This window comes from Patella vulgata, chromosome 4, assembly GCF_932274485.2.
Source record: "Patella vulgata chromosome 4, xgPatVulg1.2, whole genome shotgun sequence".
Classification (NCBI taxonomy): Eukaryota; Metazoa; Mollusca; class Gastropoda; family Patellidae; genus Patella; species Patella vulgata.
In genome coordinates, this window is record NC_065882.2 from 25,794,960 (window position 1) to 25,816,907 (window position 21,948).

The 21,948-nt window shown below is 35.6% G+C and overlaps 1 protein-coding gene across 2 annotated transcripts in view; it reads right to left on the reverse strand.

Moving 5' to 3' along the window:
- The window catches only part of LOC126819248 (nuclear pore complex protein Nup153), a 36,537-nt gene extending 14,927 nt beyond the window's left edge, over positions 1 to 21,610 (reverse strand). For both annotated transcript variants that reach the window (XM_050547184.2, XM_050547183.2), the window contains exons 1-15: positions 21,434 to 21,610; positions 20,171 to 20,314; positions 18,878 to 19,151; positions 17,302 to 17,484; positions 16,817 to 16,935; positions 16,250 to 16,372; positions 15,684 to 15,806; positions 15,243 to 15,302; positions 14,980 to 15,045; positions 11,136 to 11,270; positions 9,850 to 9,902; positions 9,123 to 9,243; positions 7,173 to 7,385; positions 6,617 to 6,752; positions 3,083 to 3,340 (exon numbers count right to left, since the gene is read on the reverse strand). In XM_050547184.2, coding sequence (XP_050403141.1) covers positions 3,083 to 3,340; positions 6,617 to 6,752; positions 7,173 to 7,385; positions 9,123 to 9,243; positions 9,850 to 9,902; positions 11,136 to 11,270; positions 14,980 to 15,045; positions 15,243 to 15,302; positions 15,684 to 15,806; positions 16,250 to 16,372; positions 16,817 to 16,935; positions 17,302 to 17,484; positions 18,878 to 19,151; positions 20,171 to 20,314; positions 21,434 to 21,508 — 2,083 coding nt within the window. In that variant the 5' untranslated portion in view covers positions 21,509 to 21,610. The remainder of the gene's footprint in view (positions 1 to 3,082; positions 3,341 to 6,616; positions 6,753 to 7,172; positions 7,386 to 9,122; positions 9,244 to 9,849; positions 9,903 to 11,135; positions 11,271 to 14,979; positions 15,046 to 15,242; positions 15,303 to 15,683; positions 15,807 to 16,249; positions 16,373 to 16,816; positions 16,936 to 17,301; positions 17,485 to 18,877; positions 19,152 to 20,170; positions 20,315 to 21,433) is intronic.
- Between the last annotated feature and the right edge of the window lie 338 nt (positions 21,611 to 21,948).

Here is a 21,948-nt window from a genome sequence, read left to right on the forward strand (position 1 = left end):
TAAACAAAGGCTGAAATTGCATGGCTACGGAATTTCCCGTATCGTTTTTAACAGTTTGAATTTACCGCGCTAAAGGTGGTTCCACAGGAAATCCCCTTGTGGCACCATTGTCTAAATCCAACATGGCCGTCCTGGCAATGTTTTGAGTAAAATTTATGTAACTTTTCGCAAATTTTTGTTGATTTAAGACATGATTTGTACAGGATCCCATTCATAGTTGCCAAGGATTACTGTGTGAGTTGGATTACGCTACATAGTGTGTATTTCTGTGTTTTATTTAGGCAAAATAGCGGTTTTTTTTGTCCAGTTTTTTTGCTTCACATAGAAATCGTAGATATTTGTGCTGCATTTTAGTGTGTTTGATCATAATTTATGGTTTGATGAGTGTACAAAATGTATAACAGCATCGGTTTAACCTCGTGGGTTTTCTTCAGGTCCTCCGGTTTCCTCCCACTGCTGTTGTAAAGTTATTGGATATTTTCAATTAAAATTCTGTATTATGTCCCAAAGAGATGCCTCTGAAAGCAGCATACTTCATTTCTAACATTCTGCATCAATAAATATTTTTTATTGCACTCAAAAGTGGGAACTTTTTTTTTTTCCCCTGATTTCAAGTTGTCAATTCTACTGCCACCTACATTCATGTAAATAATTTTTCCCTTATTTTCTTTACAGATTCAGAAAGCCCTTTTTATACTCTTTCTAAATATATGTACTTTTTAGGGTTTGTTATTGTCAGAAAATACTTTTTTCCTCATTTTTGTATTTGGCACCAATTTCCATCGCAATGCCAGGAATTAGGCTTATGGCATGTTTTTTTTTAAAGTGTACCACCATAGGTTCCCAATCCCATCTGAATTATGAAATTCCAATTCCTCTTACAAAATCCCTGTCTCAGGGAAGGTTGATACATATTCTTCCAAAATATATTTTAAAAAAGATAAAAGATATTTTTGGGTCATAAGACAGTAAAGATGACCATTTTCGTAAATATAAAATGTCTCTTTTGAATTGGACAGACGCATGGCACATTTATTTTCCTTTCAGATATTAACTGTTGCTTATATATATTAATAATTTTCTTCAAAAGTTTAATGTAATAATACATTATCTAAATCTGAAGTTTCATGGGATATGATTTACAAATTAATTTTTAATTTAAAAAGTAATTACATTGCTAATGTTACATGTGGACAGACATTCTGGCAGATTTGTAACATTAGCACTAAAGTTTGATGAAAATTTCTATTTATAGTGTTGATGTAAGTAGTTACTGAGATTTTTTACATGCTAAATAAAGCATAATATTAAGAATTTAAGATTAATATAATAAATATAATCATATATTTTAATAACCTAAAATTTAACCATTTATCGGGCATGCAACTGTTGCTATCGTTACATAAGGACAGACATGGACATTTTATAAATAACTGTATTACTTGAATTATTGTTTTTAACTAAAAATTCAAATAGTCCGCAATGAAAGGTATTAATAAATTGTATAGTATTTCTACCCTTGGGCGAGTTTTAAATTTAAAATAGGACAAAAAGTATTTTAAAAGCGCGTGCTAACGTTACGTAAGGATAGACGGTTTATTTAATCGGTCTGACAATTGACACGTTAGCACTTTTTTGAGGGGGTCAAAGTCATTTTGATCGAGTGAATAAGGCAAGAATGCCGACCGCCATGTTTATGCATCGGGAATCGGAAAGCCGGTTTTCTTTTCTAAAGGCTGTAAAGAAAGTGATACATTTTGAGTAAATAACGCCGTGAAAGGCGAATTAGTGGTGCTAACGTATCGGACAGACAACTGTAAAAATGGCATAATCAATCGACTACCCGTGTCAAATTATCCGTATCCTGTGTGGAAGATCGAGACTACACTCACGCTTCGTATGCAGCGGTTATTCAAATTCTATCACGTAATATGAAGCCGAAAAGAAATATTAAAATAATGCTAACGTTTCGCTAAAACTGGACAGACATCAATTGGACGAAACGTTAGCAATATATATAAGCATGGAAATTTGATTTTCCAAACCATTTTCCTGCTTTTTTTAAATGGCATATACTAAAACATAAACAGCCATTCCACAAAGGGACAAATTTATTTCCACGTGACATAAAAATACAAAGTTTACAAAACGAAAGTAAGACCACCTCAATAATGTAGTGGATGGACCGACTAGTGAAATTTTCACTGGGGTTTGAACAATTCAATTTTCGGAACTTGTTATTTTTCTCATCAGTATATTTTTAAGTCTGTTTTAAAGAAGGCACACTTGCCATTATAATTATATAAAAATAAATTAAAAATTTTAAAACAAATGTTATTTCAATGTATTCTAAACTCTTGATAAAAAATGATGGGAAAAATGTCTGTCTTAAATGATGTAATTCATTAAAATATTTGAAACTTATTTTAATAAAAAAAATACACCAATAAAGCTGGTATTAAGTATTTTATATGTTCAATATATGCTGATTTTGAAGATAAGAAAAATATTTAATAGCTCTTTTTCTCTTTTCTAATAAAACCATTACATTTGTTAGATACCCACTGGTACACTTTATAATAAAACATGCCTTATGCACGAAAAAATGAAATGAAATGAAATGGAGTTTAACGTCCTACTGTTCTGCTCCTAACCTGGGCAAATGAAGACGGGCATACGCCATACAGTGTGCTATGAGGGAAATTTTGCCCGGACAGCAGCACTACGGCCTACTCTTATATCGAATTCCAACTGCCAAGGGATCTTTTACGTGCACGCCAATGTGTACACGGGACCTCGGTTTTTCGTCCCATCCGAACGACTAGACAGCTTTCCTTGTCAGCCCCTCCGTCCTGCATCACTGACAAGGGAGAACCACGCCGGAAAATCTGGATGAACTTTCTCGGCCCTTATGCACGAAAGGGGTTTGGGAACAAAAAATGGTTATGCACTTATGGGTTAACTTCTTGACAGAGCAATATCCAGCTCACATAGGCTGTGGAATATATACTTAATATTCGAGAAATCAAACCTTTGTTAAGGTTATATATTTTAATAGATAAAATCATAAAACAGAACTAACTTTTATTTTGAATGTCCATGACACTTCCTTCTTTTAAAGTGGAAACTGGTGAAGTTGTCGAATTTTTTCCTAATATATCCATCACACTTCCCTGCTTTAACGTCTTAGGTGATGATCCATTACCCAAAATATCCATAACACTTCCAGATTTCAACACAGGTGATGATTTAAAGCTGTCACTTTTAGAAGTAAAATTCGCCAAGTTGGACTTGTTCATCTCAGTTTTTGATGACAACTGATTGGACTTACAATCAACACCTAAAACAGAAATGAAAATGAAATGGGGTTTAACCTCCTCTGTTCTGCTCTTGCTGGGCTAAGATTGCCATATGACATAGTGTGCTATGTGGGAAAATTTGGCTGCCAAAGGGTCCTTTACATGCACAACAATGTGTACACGGAACCTTGGTTTTCTGTTCCATCCGAAAAACTATATGCTGTTCCTTGCTAGGCCATCTGTTCTATACCAGTGACAAGGGGGAACCATGTTTGAAAATCCTGATGAACTTTATCGACCAATGCAGGGATCGAACACCGGACCTCCAGGTTAGCGAGCCAACCTAAAACAGATATCAGGCCACGAAATTTCACGCGAACGATACCAATCGGTTACATGCGGTCGCGCCACCTCAAAAACACGCGACCCTTTTCCTGGTTACACAAATTGAAATATCGGTTACGATTATTAAATTTCATTAACAGATTTATTCACATTTGATCAATTTTTATACAGGATGACTTGTGACACAGGTCTAAATTATACTATTCAAAAAAAGTAGGGGATATTTGATTTGGGGGGCATAATACTAAAATATGCAAATGACTACGAAAAAAAGTCACTATAGAACCTAACAGAAGAAACATTTCCAGTTACATGTGACGCCCAAACGCACCAATAGCTACCGCATGGAATGCAGGTGATGCTTGGGATCATCATGGGGGTCCAACCCAAGATTTGCACGACTCTGACTTTGAATGTTACAGTCATTGTGGCATTGAATTCCAGGGTGGAAACATCAGTTTAATTGTTTTAGTGACCAGAAAACAAATTTTGATATGCGTCGGCTTACCAAAAATGAAAGGTTACGTGTCCTTGGCATGCTACAGATCGGCACAACACAGGCGGTTGTGGCGCGGACGATGAATGTTTCTCAGTCTGTCATAAGCAGGCTATGGTCCAGATACCGTGATACACAATCTGTACAGGACAGACCACGCTCTGGTCGACCAAGGGCGGCAACTCAAGCCCAGGATCGATTTATCCGTACCTTGGCCTTGAGAAATCGTGTCATCACAGCAAATCAGATCAGCGCTCGTCTTCAAACAGACACTGGTGTGAGAGTGAGTGGCCAGACGATTCGGAATCGACTGCATAGGGGTCACCTTCGCGCCCGACGTCCTCGCGTGATCCCTTGTTTGAGAGATCATCACATTCAGGCAAGACGTCGTTGGTGTAGGGATCGTCAACACTAGGATAATTGACGCTGGAGCAATGTGATGTTTTCAGATGAGTCAAGGTTCACTGTTGATTTTTTGGACAGACGTAGGAGGGTGTGGCGTCGTCGAAACGAGCGCTTCCAAGACGTTAACGTCATCAGACATGATCGATTTGGGGGTGGTTCTGTTATGGTGTGGGGAGGCATCACTGTTGCTGGAAGAACGGCTTTACATGTTGTTGCAGGGCGTGTTACAGGCCAGTACTACCGGGACAACATCTTGGCAGTCCATGTTGTGCCGTTCGCACGACGTCATGGCCGCCGTTTCATCTTCCAGGATGACAACGCAAGATGTCACAGGGCCAGGATCGTTACAGGTTACCTCCAACAACAGAACATCACCACATTACCTTGGCCAGCACTGAGTCCCGACCTCTCCCCCATCGAGCATGTCTGGGACATGCTTGGACAGAGGTTACGTCAACGTCAACAACGTCCTGCCAATGTTCAAGAACTTGCTGCTGCGTTGCAACAGGAATGGGACAATCTGGACCAAAATGACCTTAGACGTCTCATTAGGAGTATGCCACGTCGGATCAATGCTTGTTTGGCAAACAGAGGAGGATTTACCCGTTACTGACTTGGTTGTGATGCTGTGGTAACTTTGCTGTTTGACCCCGGGTATCATTTTACCCTTATAATGGTCAGTCTGTGCCTTACTTAGTCTAACGATCATTTGGAATAAATCGATGAATGTGAACTTCATTTCATTTTGTCATTTGTTTCTTCGTCAGTTTCATTAGGTGACTTTAATAACACTTAAAAATCAAATATCCCCTACTTTTTTTGAATAGTATATTTGTATTATAGCACAAACTCCATTCATTCATTCTTGGCATTTCATTCCTCCATCTTACCGGTACTTTGACAGATCACGGTACTTTGACAGATCACGTACTTTGACACCACGTAGGCTATTGACCAGTTGCAAGCAGGTTGATTTAAAAATGCCCCTCACCCCTAATTCTTTAAATGATTAGTTATGCCATAAATATTTGAAAGCGTACCTTTGGATTTTCAAACACAAAATGAGAAATGAGTTTGACTATTTAACATGTCGGCTATATTTCCAAAGAATTTACTACATGTGTTCCTTTCAGTTTTCACTACAGCCATGCTGTAGTACCAATGACCCGTATGTATGTCATCAACTTTGACCCCCTCCCCTGCATCGCTCCAGCGATAATCTAAACGATTTTACTGCCCTGTCTATTTTAATATTATTTCATGACATCAAACTATTCTGTTTCCTTTTGAGACTTTGTGTATAGAGTGCCGAGGTTTATAAATACTGTTTGTCAATCAGTCACTACCTATGAGTGAGGCTATCTCATGCTACGTGCTTGGATGAATGATTGCAAGTGACAAGTGGAATATGAAGTACGCATGTAGTCTTCAGTGACCAAAAACAATGCGGTAGCTACCATTTCTGGTTTTTGAAGGTCAGATATGATACAAAAACGAAAATCCATTAGTAATTTTTAGAACCGATTCCCCTCATTATTAAAATGTATAGGGATTTAGTGAAGTGGAACATTTTTTTTTCTAACGTTTTATTTTTTAAATGGGGACACAGTGGGATTTAAGTCATAAACACTTAACCTCAAAATATATAATATTAAATATAAAAGAATATAAATTAGTCAAGTTATTTCTTGAAAAAATACATTCACTGCAAGTGGAAATGAATAATAGCACCATTTAAATCTGGATAAAACATGAAAACAGCGCAACCATTTTATGTAACCAATTGGTTACGCAATGGTCATCTGACGTAACCAAAGAAAATGGTTATGCAGAGCATAAACCCACAACCATTTTTCTGGTTACGCCAAAATTTGAAATTTCGTGGCCTGGATATAATAAATATAGTAAAGTAATTTATGGAAAGGGTGCTTTCTGCCTGTTCACATCTTAACAGAATTGAACTATAGTATTCATAAGGTGACAGAAATTTTTTTAACAATTTGTTGTAGCTTAAACTTTTTAAATCTACAACAAATTGTTACAAAATGCAAGCATACAAATAGCTACATACCTCCATTACCTAACACAGATGTAGTTTTAAGTTTAGGGGCCGTAGTTGGTGTTGACATAAAAGTAAATGCCACTGTTGATGGTTGAGCATCTTTACTTTTATCATCAGCTTTTAAAGGTGAACTAAATGTAAAACTCTGAAAATACAATTCATAGCAGGCTCTTAAAATATACTCAAAATATCTTATTTTTTTAAGTAGTATTTTGGTCAATTCAAAAACATATTCCTGTCTAACTTGGCATTACAAGGGTTAATGTTTTTCTATATCTACTACATTGATATACAGTTAAATGCTACCAACCACAACTCCTATTATGCCGGTCTAGTTTTGAAAATAGAAGTATTGAGATATTGAAGAAAAAAACTATAGTCGCTTAATTTACATTTCATGTCGGGTGGACTAGATACAGAAATCATATTAGTAAAGTAGTGTAAAAAGCTCAAACATTTCTTTGATAACTTAACACACATTGATCTGCATCCAAAATATAGATAAAGAAATTTGTCTACATAAAAGTGACCAACTGTATCATTTTGTTACACACTATCTACTTACTTTGACATTACTACCGGGTGATTCCACATTGACAGGTGTCTGTGATTGATGTACTGGTGAGGAGAAAGAAAATTTTAATTCTCCTTTATTAGTTTCAGATATACATTTGGCCATATCATCATCAACTTTAACAATAGGTGTAGCTGTAAAATGTATTTGAGGTAAGTTGGAAACAGGTAATGTAAAATCAGCCTTTAAACTGGGAATCTCCATCTGAAATACAGAAAAGAACAAGCCAACAGTGAGGCTGATGTCCCCCGCTGAAATCCCAAAATAAATAGATGACATATTAATTAATCGCACATTTATTTTTTTCAAAAGTATCGAGCAATCAAACTATACACTAAGTTTCATCATTCTCTATCTGATAGAATCACGATTATCTTGTCCCAAAGCATGCAGTCATCACTCTCACTTAATTAGAATTAAAGTTATCATGTCCCAAAGCATCAACCAATCAGATTGCTTATCTCTGTTTACCATAAGCAAACAATGTTCATCATCGAACTCTATCAAGGCATTCACCTAATGAACGGCTACACCAAGTTTGAACATTCTACCTCAATTAGAAGGAGAGTTATTGAGTTCCAAAGTCTCGACCAATCAAATTGCGTATCGCTCTGCTTACCCTGAGCAGAAAATGCTCATTATCAAACTTAGTCAAGGTATTACTGTAATGAAACTATACACCAAGTTTCATCAATCTCACTTAATTAGAACTAAAGTTATCGTGTCCCAAAGCATCAACCAATCAAATTGCTTATCTCTGCTTACCCTAAGCGGAAAATGCTCATCTTCGAACTCCATCAAGGCATTGACCTAATCAACACATACACCAAGTTTGAACATTCTAGCTCAATTAGGAAGAGAGTTATCGTGCCCCAAAGTATCAACCAATCAAATTGCTTATCTCTGCTTACCCTAAGCGGAAAATGCTCATCTTCGAACTCCATCAAGGCATTGACCTAATAAACACATACACCAAGTTTGAACATTCTAGCTCAATTAAAAGTTATCGTGTCCCAAAGCATCAACCAATCAAATTGCTTATCTCTGCTTACCCTAAGCGGAAAATGCTCATCTTCGAACTCCATCAAGGCATTGACCTAATCAACACATACACCAAGTTTGAACATTCTAGCCCAATTAGGAAGAGAGTTATCGTGTCCCAAAGCATCAACCAATCAAATTGCTTATCTCTGCTTACCCTAAGCGGAAAATGCTCATCTTCGAACTCCATCAAGGCATTGACCTAATAAACACATACACCAATTTTGAACATTCTAGCTCAATTAGGAAGAGAGTTATTGTGTCCCAAAAAGTGTGACGGACAGACAGACGGACGGACAGACAGACGGACAGACAGACAGACGGACGAACCCATTTTAATAGTCCCCTGCTTTCTTCGAAAGGCGGGGGACAATAACTGAGCATTAAACTTAATCACAGTATTGATGTAAACAACCTATACACAAAGTTGCATTAAGCAGAAATTGCTCATCGAACTCCGTAAAGATAACCTAATACACACCTACACCAAGTTTGAGCATGTGTCCCAAATAGTGTGACCAGCAGACAGCCGACAACAAGTTAATAGTTCTCAGCTTTCTTCAAAAGGCCTGGGACAAAAATGTGAAACTATTAGTGCTGGTAGACAGGCCTACTCACTACAGAGTCAGAAAAATAACTTGAACTGAGTTTCAGAAACATCTCTACTACTGCGAACCTATATACTATTCAGACTAAATTCTGGTAAACAAAAAGAGGGGGATATTTTATAATATATTGTAGTTGACTTGTTGCTTCCAATAATTGTTAATAAATAATAATCCCTATCTCTCTGGATTTTATGACAACCTGGGTTGTGTTTAGAACTGTAGTGCAATAAGTTTTTGGGGACAGTCATACATGAAAATTACAGTGAAGCACACCAAAAAAAGAACCACTTACAATATCATCATCTTCTGGCCTTTTACTGGAATAATGATGTGTTTTATCTCGTTTCATTTTACCTCCACCTGCACCCCACGATGAAGATGAGGGTGTTTCATACAATTTGTCTCTTGGCAATCTGTCAAAAAAGTTGAAAAAATGGTGATATTCGCCATACATCAAAACGATTTTATTTAATAATAATGCCATATATAAACTCCATCTTTCCCCTAAATACCATATGGAAAATCTTGTCTTTTATTTCTATCAAAGATTTATTTACAAATACATATTTTCAATTCTTTTTTTGTGACAAATCAGGATCACTGGCATTTAAATATAAACAGTGACTGGTGGGTATGTGTTTGAGGTAAGCTATTTCTGTTTCTGGAAAACCTGATTACCACTTCCTATTTTTTGGTGTGAAGTTCAAATAACCACAAATTTTGTTGAACATGTGTATTATCTTTAAGATAATTATTTAGAGTTGAATGTTAGAAATAGTGTTGATTTCATGCTTTCTTTCAATTTGTGATGGGACAAGCTAGATATATTTAAATTTCTATTTTGTAAGACTAAGCAAAAGCAAGCTTGCTTATGATTCCAGATTCATTTTTGGTTCAAACTGTTATAATTTAAGATATGTACTATATGTTGACCTAAAATTTTATATATACACCCATTTTGTAAAACAAATCGACGTGTCAAACTTTAAAAACAAACCTTTTATATCTGTAATACTTACTGTGCTGATATGCCATCATTATCTTCTTTTCTTTTTGAAGCTTCTTGTGTTTCCTTTAAAAAAATAAATTGTGCCAACATTGGTAAAAAGCAGAAATAAGAATACCAATCCCAAATAAAATACAGTCAAAGACTTTAATATTATATGAAATGGGGTTTAATGTTTTAGTCTTCTGCTTAATCCTGGCTAATGAAGATGGGATTTAACATTGTATGCTTTATATTTTAGTTTTCACTATTTGAATATTATTTAAAACGCTATTTGAATATATGATTCAATCAAAATAATCAATAATTGCATTGCTTTTGAGTCTGGTTTCGCAAGATATCGAATTTTTAAAATGAAAATATTTTCCATCTCTTTGAATTTGATGTTAGTTGACTGTATTAACTTTATTATCAAATACTTGCTACAGAAGACAACGAGCAGTTGCCATGCAAGATACGCCTACATATTGCAAGAGATGGACATAGACAAAGGTAAAAAAAACCCAAAAGAAACGATTTTTCATACATTCATACGATTTACATACTTTTACACTATTTGCGTACAAGAAGCGACCATTTTGTCAGGGGCTATTATGCAGGAGATTGCAGCCCAATATGCGTGAATATCGAAAGGAACTGAGATCTTTGGGTTATAAACATACATTTCAAGTTTCATCTAAATCGATACAAATTGTGACCTCTAGAGTGGCCACAAGCTAAAAATGAAGTTTCAATCCGATACATGCCAATATCTAAAGCAACAGAGATCTTTTTTGGAGATCAACCTATATTTCAAGTTTCGTCAAAATTGGATAAGAATTGTGACCTGTAGAGTGCCTACAAACAAATTGTGGATGGACAGACTGGGGCGACGACAATATACGTCCACTTGAAAATGTGGGCGTATAGAAATATATGGTTGAATTCCATTAGTTTTACTTGATATTGAACAATACAAAAAAAGCAGAGTGCATAGCCTTGAAAAGCATTTGAATGGGAATATTTGTGTGATCACTTATTGTATCTATTAGCTAAGGAAAGCAAGCGTAAAAAGGATGGGAACGTAATGAAGACAGTCGTCCAGTTGCTGGGGAATAACATTCTCCTCCATAAAACATGGCGATAATATAGGTTTATAACCATGTCTGGATGAGTTGATACTTTCTAATGATTATCAAACACAACCAAATCTACATATTATTTCAGGTGTAATCTTCTACAGTTCTAATCATTACATGCAATAACTAGACTAAAAGGGACAGTCTTGTAGAATTAAATAAAAGTATCAAAATTTCTTACATTTGAATCTTCTTGTGTCAAAGAGACTTTTCTACTAGATATTGGTGTGGATGTTACTGTCTGTCTATTTCTAGATATAGAAGCTATAGAATGTGTTCTTATTTGACTAGTGGGTGGGCCACTTCTTATAGGGACCTGAAAACAGAAAAAAAGATAAATAGTAAACAAATTTTATTTATTTGTTTGAAAATGACATAATCAAACCTAAAAAGTGCATGTTAAAGACTGTCCCAAAGCTGCAATGCTGAATTATCTCCAATTAGATAACCTTTCTGAAGTATACATGATACAATACACACACTCGTTAGTATTCTGTCTATTTAAGGACAATGTTGGTGGCGGCCAATATTACAGAAGTGATAGAACTGGTTAAACACATTCCAAATATAATATTAACACAGAGATCATTGCTATGGTAGATGTCCAACAAAGATTTGATTAAATTAGTGTCACTAGCAAAAAGAAAACACAAATAATCCTTACAACTGACTAAAGTTGAGAGAGATGGTCGAGTTTAAGCTTACTGATAATTCCTTTAAGGACGAAAAGTTGTAGTATTAGACTGTGAGAGGATATCTGTTCGAAACTAACAATTCATAAAAGGAATTGACTAATTGTAAAAAAAATAATGGCTTTAGTTAATTCATAAAGTTACAGGAATAAACTATAATTATTGCTTAAAAGGTAATATACAGACTTTTTCTATATTTCCCTTATCTCGTGACTAGGGCTGTGTCGATATATCGATATGTATCGATACGTTCCAGCGATATTTATATCGATATATATGGCCGTATCGCCGTATTGTTGAAAAAATTATTCAGTTAAGAAAGACCATGAATTGAAACCTACGTGACGAAAGAAGACGATCTCAGCATGGTTTGCCAATCGAGCGTCTTCCACGCCGTGTATGAATTCCAGGTACCAGTAGATATCATAATAATAACTGGATCATACATTGATGGATTCATTGACCAATTGTTAGGTAAATTTAAATCTTCATTGAATATAATCCCCTGATAGAACACTGAATACACCGAGAAACAATCATTTAATAATATATTTTCCTGATGGCATCTCCAATGCTGAATTTCAATGACGCGTGACATATCGGTGGCGAATTAGGTCAATAAACCAGTTCTAAATAGCGCTTACCGTTATGATTTTAATTTTATACACATTCTGACAAAGGCTTAAATTTAAAAATATTGTCGTTTTTATTGAAGGCTATATCATAATCGTGCGGAATTTTTTTTTAAAGCAATTTCAAGTATGGTTGTCATGTGACAATTGTACCATGTGTCTATCATTGGCGAATGAATAAAAACTTTTGCAAGTTACGTGACTTGTTAAGTGATTGACAGAAAACTACATATTGTGTTATGAAGAAATGCCATGGTGCCGTATTAGCCTATTTTGGCTACATGTAAAGCGTTTTCTGATACTGGCAATAGTAGAAAAATACTAATATTTTAGATCATTGACTTATGAAACGCGAACGTTTCATCGAATAAACGAAGACGGTAATTTAGTCTGGAATATTACTGACGTAAACTTCAAGTTGGTACGTGAATTAAATATGGAAAATTTTCAAAAGGTGTACCTCTGTCGTTATTTTTGTGGTAATCCTATACATACGGCATTCTCCATAAATTACCAAGAATTATTTTTGTTGAAGTCTAGTTATATCAAAGGGAATAGACTCTTATAATTAACCCACTTCCTACGGGATCTCAACTGACCCAACATTATTCTAGCAGGTTGTTTCAAAATAGATTAAGAACCCTGATGCTTGCTTACTCTTCTCAAATGTCTTGAAAGAGAATGTAGTTTGAGATTATTTTGGGCATAATAAGTGATGTCACCATATCGCGATACGTATCGTATCGAAAATGAACTGTATCGACACAGCCCTACTCGTGACAGTCATTTTTTTTATGAATAGTTCATTTCGAACAGATATCGTCTCTCAGTCGAATATTACAATTTTTCGTCCTTAAAGGAATTATCCGTGAGCTGAAAATCGACCGTGTATCTATTATCTCTCTAAACTTCAGTCAGTTATATATATGGGTTACTTCTGTTGTATTCCTTTTGCTAGCGTCACTTCTGGTTTGATAAAATCTTTGTTGCAAATCTACCATAGCAATGATCTGTGTTAATATACTATTCAAAAAAAGTAGGGGATATTTGATTTTGGGGGCATAATACTAAAATATGCAAATGACTACGAAAAAAGTCACTATAGAACCTAACAGAAGAAACATTTCCAGTTACATGTGACGCCCAAACGCACCAATAGCTACCGCATGGAATGCAGGTGATGCTTGGGATCATCATGGGGGTCCAACCCAAGATTTGCACGACTCTGACTTTGAATGTTACAGTCATTGTGGCATTGAATTCCAGGGTGGAAACATCAGTTTAATTGTTTTAGTGACCAGAAAACAAATTTTGATATGCGTCGGACTTACCCAAAATGAAAGGTTACGTGCCCTTGGCATGCTACAGATCGGCACAACACAGGCGGTTGTGGCGCGGACGATGAATGTTTCTCAGTCTGTCATAAGCAGGATATGGTCCAGATACCGTGATACACAATCTGTACAGGACAGACCACGCTCAGGTCGACCAAGGGCGACAACTCAAGCCCAGGATCGATTTATCCGTACCTTGGCCTTGAGAAATCGTGTCATCACAGCAAATCAGATCAGCGCTCGTCTTCAAACAGACACTGGTGTGAGAGTGAGTGGCCAGACGATTCGGAATCGACTGCATAGGGGTCCCCTTCGCGCCCGACGTCCTCGCGTGATCCCTTGTTTGAGAGATCATCACATTCAGGCAAGACGTCGTTGGTGTAGGGATCGTCAACACTGGGATAATCGACGCTGGAGCAATGTGATGTTTTCAGATGAGTCAAGGTTCACTGTTGATTTTTTGGACAGACGTAGGAGGGTGTGGCGGCGTCGAAACGAGCGCTTCCAAGACGTTAACGTCATCAGACATGATCGATTTGGGGGTGGTTTTGTTATGGTGTGGGGAGGCATCACTGTTGCTGGAAGAACGGCTTTACATGTTGTTGCAGGGCGTGTTACAGGCCAGTACTACCGGGACAACATCTTGGCAGTCCATGTTGTGCCGTTCGCACGACGTCATGGCCGCCGTTTCATCTTCCAGGATGACAACGCAAGATGTCACAGGGCCAGGATCGTTACAGGTTACCTCCAACAACAGAACATCACCACATTACCTTGGCCAGCACTGAGTCCCGACCTCTCCCCCATCGAGCATGTCTGGGACATGCTTGGACAGAGGTTACGTCAACGGCAACAACGTCCTGCCAATGTCCAAGAACTTGCTGCTGCGTTGCAACAGGAATGGGACAATCTGGACCAAAATGACCTTAGACGTCTCATTAGGAGTATGCCACGTCGGATCAATGCTTGTTTGGCAAACAGAGGAGGTTTTACCCGTTACTGACTTGGTTGTGATGCTGTGGTAACTTTGCTGTTTGACCCCGGGTATCATTTTACCCTTATAATGGTCAGTCTGTGCCTTACTTAGTCTAACGATCATTTGGAATAAATCGATGAATGTGATCTACATTTCATTTTGTCATTTGTTTCTTCGTCAGTTTCATTAGGTGACTTTAATAACACTTAAAAATCAAATATCCCCTACTTTTTTTGAATAGTATATATTTTATTTGGAATGTGTTTAACCAGTTTTATCACAAATGTAATATTGTGCTTAAAGATAAAAACTGAAGAATGAATGGCAAGTTGAACAGATTAGCTAGGTAAATTCAATGCAATAAAAAAAAAAAAAACACCCCAAAACATACATCAAGAGATCTTCGTGATAAAACAGATGGTTGGAAAGACCGGGACTGCCGTCTGTAACTTGATGGCTAAAAATAAAATTACACAATAATTTTTTAATCAATGTTTTCTAAAATTACTAATGCTTAATCATATTTATCATGTAGTCATACATTGCTAAAAATAAGGAAGACAGCACCACAGAATCAAATTTGACACACCATTGTTTATCTAGCAGAAAACAACCATAAACAAAGTTTGTGAATATCAAATAGATAACACATACCGTAAAGGAAAACAAAGAGTCCGAGACAGAAGGAACTTCCATAGGAATCTTTTTCACATCCTAAAATACAATATATGAATAGCAATATTAGTCCAGTCAATTTATGAAAAAAAAAGCCCCCCCCCCCCAAACATTTCAAGACAAGACTTTGTGTTCCGACGTTTGTCTCCATCATTTCACTGGACCATGCTTGGTTTCTAAATGATAAGAAGGGCCATCTGCCTTAACTCATGAACAGTAAACTTATTTTCTCTCTTTCTCGCCCTAAATAGAGAAATCAATCTGGTTTTCTTTTCACCAAAAAATCCAGTGATTTCTCAATATTATGAAATGAGAAAGATTTTTCTAAAAGAACCAAAAAACTAAAACAAGCACTTGAACTTAGAGTCTAAGTACTTTCAATGAAGATATCTGCACAATAAAATAAAGCTCATAGCTAACCGATAATGGTGTGGACATTCTTTCTAACGATTCTAAAATTCTTCTGGCAGATGAACTTGTAACAGCACTGAAAGAGTTATTGGCTAATTTTGGTGTCATATGTTTGCGTATTGGTAAAGCAGTCTGAAAAAGAATACAAGAGGTTAAACTTTAATTGTAATTTGACCTAGCTGATTGCAATCAAAAATTAAATTGTTGATTTGATTAATTTTGATATATTAATTTGTTTTCGAAACTGATCTTCAAGGCAAATAAATAATTAACAGTAAGGACAATCTCCCCAGCTTCAATCCCAAAATAAAAAGTGACAGTCATTAATTATTTGCACATTATCTTTTTATAAAGCATCTAGCAATCAAATTGTTTATCACTCTGCATAACCTGAGCAGAAAATGTTCATTATCAAATTTCGTCAATGTAATGACATAATGAAACTGTACCCCAAATGCTTTCACTCTAACTGCAATAGAATCAAAGTCATCATACCCCAAAACATCAACACGCTACGGTACCTCAATTAGAAAATGAATTATAATGTCCCAAAAAACATTTTAATAAATGATCACCTGATATGGAGCTGTAACATTTAAACGACTTCTGTTTCTGACAGATGACGATCCTCCAAATGTAGTTTTACCAGGATAAAAAGATGATTGATTTAACACATCATCACCCAGTAAACTTGTATCCTGCAATAATTAACATATAACTTCACTTCACAAATACTATTTAACAATACCATGAACCAAGGAGTAAAAAGTTAAACACTCATAAAAGATGAAACATTTAGCTTGACTTGCTTTGCCTTATCTCAGATAAGAAATGATCTCCCTCAAACAATAATCAGGATAATCAAATTGAAAATCTATATGGAGGAAATCAGGAAATTCACTGACTAATGCTATTTTCATTTCCATATGCCCACTAGCTCACTGAAAACACCAAAAATCAGATGCAACTCTGCTAGTACACTGAACTTACACCTGCGCAGTACTATCACACGTGATCTCATAATGGTCATGGATATTTACGAAATAGAATTATGCTAGATCGAGAGTTCACAATATGATCAATTAAAGTTATGACTGCCTATTTTTATAATAAAAAAAGTTTAAAACTTCTATTACACTTACTATAACAGGTGAACCAAATAATGAGGCTTTAAAAGAGGGTTTGTCAGTAACAACAGGTTCTATTGGCCGTATTGGTTGACACACTTCATTCTGCCAAACTCTAGCTCTTTGTGATGAGCCTAAGGAAAGTAAGATACAGGACTTAAGGCATTACATAACACTTCAACAATGTTGATAGGGATTTCAGTAAAGAATGTATTAGATTTATAGTCCATTTTAGTCCATACTGTCAATCAATTAGCAAAGTTTTAATCCCTCAAATTATATAAGACTAAAAATAAACCTTTTTGGGACAACATGTTGTGGTTTGGATACAAGGATTGTGCAAGACAAGAAGTATGATTGTTGGCCTTACTTCGAGGGTTTTTCGAGTTTTCCCTCAATTCTGAATTACACAAGCGAATGGGTGGATATTCAAACCCCACTTTGACGATTTAAAAATTTAATATCTTGAATTGACATACATTAAAATATATTTTATTTACCATCAGTTTTTAAACTAGTATTTCTAGCCATTGTCCTAGAATGTTGATCTTCTGAATCTGATGTGGATTTAGTTTGACCTGTAGACAGGTTATCTTTTATTTGCTGTAATTCCTTTTCATTTAAATTTAACAGATTGGTCTGTTGCTCAAACGAATAACCAGTGGCTAAATGAGATACATTATCTGAAAAGTTAAATGTGACCTTATAAATCTTATAAAATAGGTTTAGTGAAAAGTCTTTTTAAAACATAATGAGTTTTGCATACAAAAAGAAATTATGGCTAATTTATTTACTTCATACATTACTATTTCAGGGTTTACAATTGAAATATTTTAGTAAATCGATGCCTGTGATAAAGAATGGAAGTATTCAATATCTATTTTACTGTCTAGCTAGTAGAAACATTTACTACTTTCATATTCAACAGTTTGGATATTTTATCTTTCAGATCACTGTTACAATGTTACGTATTATGATTAATATGGTATAATATGGCGAATAAATGAAAAAAATAAGACACACTTTGTAAAACAACCGATAACGCTACAGATTCTAATTTGACAATTTATCACATTACTACCTCTTAATGACATTTGATACCGCAGAGTATGTGTGAAGCTAGAGAGAGAAATGGGGTTTAAGGTCCACTAGGCACAAACAAGGTCATTTTGGGACTAACACATTGTTCATTTTTTTTTCTCGATAATTTGATTGCGCGTAGGAGGAAACCGGAGGACCCGGAGGAACCCACAAGGTTGGACAGACGACCCTACACCTTGCCACGTACAACTAGGGAATCGAAACTACATGTACACCAGTTCACTCAATTTTCTTTGTTTTATTTGTTTCGTTTGAATTTGATTTATCTGTTTAGTTTTTGATTGTTTAATTTTTGTTAATGAAGTTGATTCTTTTAAACTTCGTTTTTATTTTTGAACTCTACTTGGTGTAGGTGTTCATCAGGTAATACCTCGACTGAGTTCAATATTGAGATTAGCCGGTTGATTTGTTGGATATAAACCTTTGAATAATACTAATAGCGCCTAACAGGCAGCTGTGTTTAATTATGTTCTCCTGATTTTGATTGTTTCTGTGTGTTTGAAGTATATGTTTGTGATATGCGCTTAGAAACACTTCACGTGTAATGAAGCGCTATATAAATCGAACAATAATAATAATAATAATAATAATGACAGACTTTATGATACAGCGCGCATGTGCTAACCATTCGGCCATCCAATCCCCCATGTGAAGCTAGAATGGTAGAGATTGTTACATATGCATTGTCATGGACAAAGCCTATCATCGACACTAAGTACTGAGGCTTCACTTCCATCATGATGATATTATAATAAGTTTCACTGTAGGACCAGTTTGAAACTGTATTTTCAAGTTTATGAAGACAGGCAATTACTCTGATAGGATTCCAACAAGTCACATATTCCCAGAAAGACACAAGAAAAAAAACTCATTGTCATAGGGTAGTCATTGTGTTTTCAAGAATTATTGTGACTAGCCGATCTCATAATTTCACCAGAAAGCGGGGTGGGTGAATCACCACTTAAAGATACTAACCATGTATAGGTGACCTTGTAACAACATTTCTATTTGTACTGGTACTAGGGTTATTAGTACTAGTACCATATCTTGATAACGGTAACTGCGACGAACTAAAACTTCCACCTGGATGAGAAGTTGAAGAACCAAAAGCCGGATTATTCAGGGAAACTGAAGGTACTGGCACTCTAGATCGTTTAGGCTGAGGAGCCGGTAGTTTATTTTCTAACTGAGATGCAATTCTTGGAGGCCCACTGTAAGAATTCACCTGATTTGGTGACTGCGGTGGACTCTGTAAAATAAATTTCATATATTAACTTCTATTAATAATTATATCATAGATATATTTAATAGTACATGTACAAATACAAAGGAAAGGCAGTGAGTAGATACATGTAATACTGTACCTGTACCATTGTTATTCTTTCATAGCCTACATTATTTAACTCTTTTGTAAATTGTTCACTCACTTTTGCCACAAAAAAGGGATTTATTTTTAACCACACCCACTGTAAATATGCATTACAATAACATTTGCAGCACACAAAGATTTCAAAATTTGTTCTAGAAAAATAATAATGCATACATATGTAAGTCCTCCATACAGGCAAACTCAATCAATGTAGAAAAATAACTTATCATTTCAACACAGAGTTACCATAATTTTAGATAAGTAAATGTGGAGTACAGGTTTATTTTTTTGTATCTTTAGCCGCCCGTCTTCAAAAGCCTGGTCAACGCAGGAAAGTTACATGTACAAGAATGCTATCCATGCCTAACACTGTGCCGATGTACATCAAAACATAGCCCATAATATTAGTTAATGTAAAATATTTAGTTGCTAAATGTAGGACTGACATGAGTAATGTTTCAAGTATTGTTCTTGGTACACTTGAACAAGTTAACATTTTAAAACTCCCAATAAATACTAGACAATAAACACTCTTGTCTTCTTCACATGGTGATAATATGAGAAGTAACAATGTTACAAAAATCAGAACAGAAGGTGTCTAATTGCAACATTTTTCAGATTGGCTAATTTAACTGAAACAGATCTGTCATGCAAAAATATGAGAAGAAAATGTGTTTATTTCCACAAGAACAATGTTGGAAGAAAGATTCTGTTTCTGATAGAAATTGTTTTTCTGGACTTCAATATTTGGACCTTTGTCCATATAAGTTGATCTGGAGTATAAGATGAAGGAGTATAAGAGTTTTCATAGGCCTCAAAGCATCAGATGTCCCTTATTCCACACCCTGATTATAATTTACAATACATTTGATGATCAAAACTAAGGCATTATATTTTACCATAAACATTTCATCTTCATCTTCGTCTAATGTACTGGGATAATTCTGTTTTGGTGGTGACTTCTTTACAGTTGAAACTATATCGGTTAACCAGGAGGGTGACAATAAATCCTTTACTGTATCTGTAACTTTCTTGTACAATGACTGAAAGATAAACAATATCATATGAATATGGCATGGCAGGTTTTGTCAAGATGTAAATAAAGCCACCAACAGGTACAATACCTTTTTGAAATTCCCTGATTTTTAAGGTCAGGGTCACATTCCTGCCTCCACTTTATACCGAAATCTGCAGCATAGTGAACAATGTTCTAGTGAGTTGGCAGCATATTCAGAAGTCTTACACATTTTCCAATCAAAAAGTTGGCTTATTTTACCGAACAGTGAGAATATGTAACTGACAAATGTATGGAGGCTCATTTTTATAGGATATAAAAGGGGATTTGTAAACTTGGACCTCGTTACATGCGGTGAGTATGATTAACACACTACTCTCTTCACTGGTAGGGTGATATCTGGACCGCTATTAAATTTATCTTGCAATCTGTTGTGAAATACAAACACATTAATTGTGCCAAAACCTATTATATCCTTTCGCAAAACAATGATATCACTATCAGTGTCCTTGATCTCCGAAAATTACATCGTGCCAAGCACAGATTCATCATGAAAAGCTAATAGTAATACAAGAATATGACATAACTGACTGTTTCTGAGAACTTCATTAACGCCAGGCATGACATTGTCAAATACTGTATTACTGTATATGGATTTTATAAAATTTTACAATGCTAATAAATTAAATTAGGCCTAGGACTAGTCAGTGCCAGTGGCAATTCAAATCTGTTCGGTTGTAAAACATTCAATCTCATGTCATCCACTTTTAGAACCAAGTAAACCTACTCAACTTCAGTATTTTAAAGTTCTAATGTTTTAGCGTTTATCGACTAATGGTCATAGTCGCCTAACTTACAAATCTATGAACTAGGGACTCGGCATTTTCTGTCGTGACATTCGTCAGAGAACAGAAAGTAAAGTCGACAATTAAATTTTAATAATGCTGATTTATATTAGAAGTTGTAATTGCAGACTGCCCTACCGGCTACATAAATATCATTTAGAATATAAGTTTCACAATGACAAATATTAATCATCCTAAAGCAATTATTTCAAAAATAATTTCAAAATCTTGATAATGAAACACGTTCACCTAAAAATGGGTTCTCACGTGTGTAAGCAATCGGCAATGTCGATGCAACGTACCTTTCTTCTCTCATAGGGTTTTTGTGCCGGTTGAGAACGCTTTGGCTTAAGTTTGCCCCCTCCATCGGTGGCCATTTTATTTACTTATAAAGAATTCTAAGGCAGGGTAGTTATTTAAATCCTTATAAACAAGACATATTAGACTTCCTTGGCTGTCTCGCGGTTTCAATGGTAAAGATGGCGGCAACACTGAATTTTTTTGATTGGCTGTCTTAGGGGTCACGTGTCTAATCTGGGACGTCAAAGGTCAAACTTAGAAAGGGGCATAACTCTTGCATTTTCGCAAGCTTTTAAAAGAAAAAATGAAATTCAATGATCATAAATGGAATAAATTTTATGTGTAGGCCTACATTAAGAAAAGACGAATGTTCGCAGATTTAAACATAGAAATGACCTGAATTCTATATCTGTGCTAAAGGTCTTCGTTGTTAGCCGACAGTACCGACCGAGTGAAAGACCTTCACAAGTTAATCCTAGTATAGGCCAAACAACCCTTTAAATTTGGAACAAATATA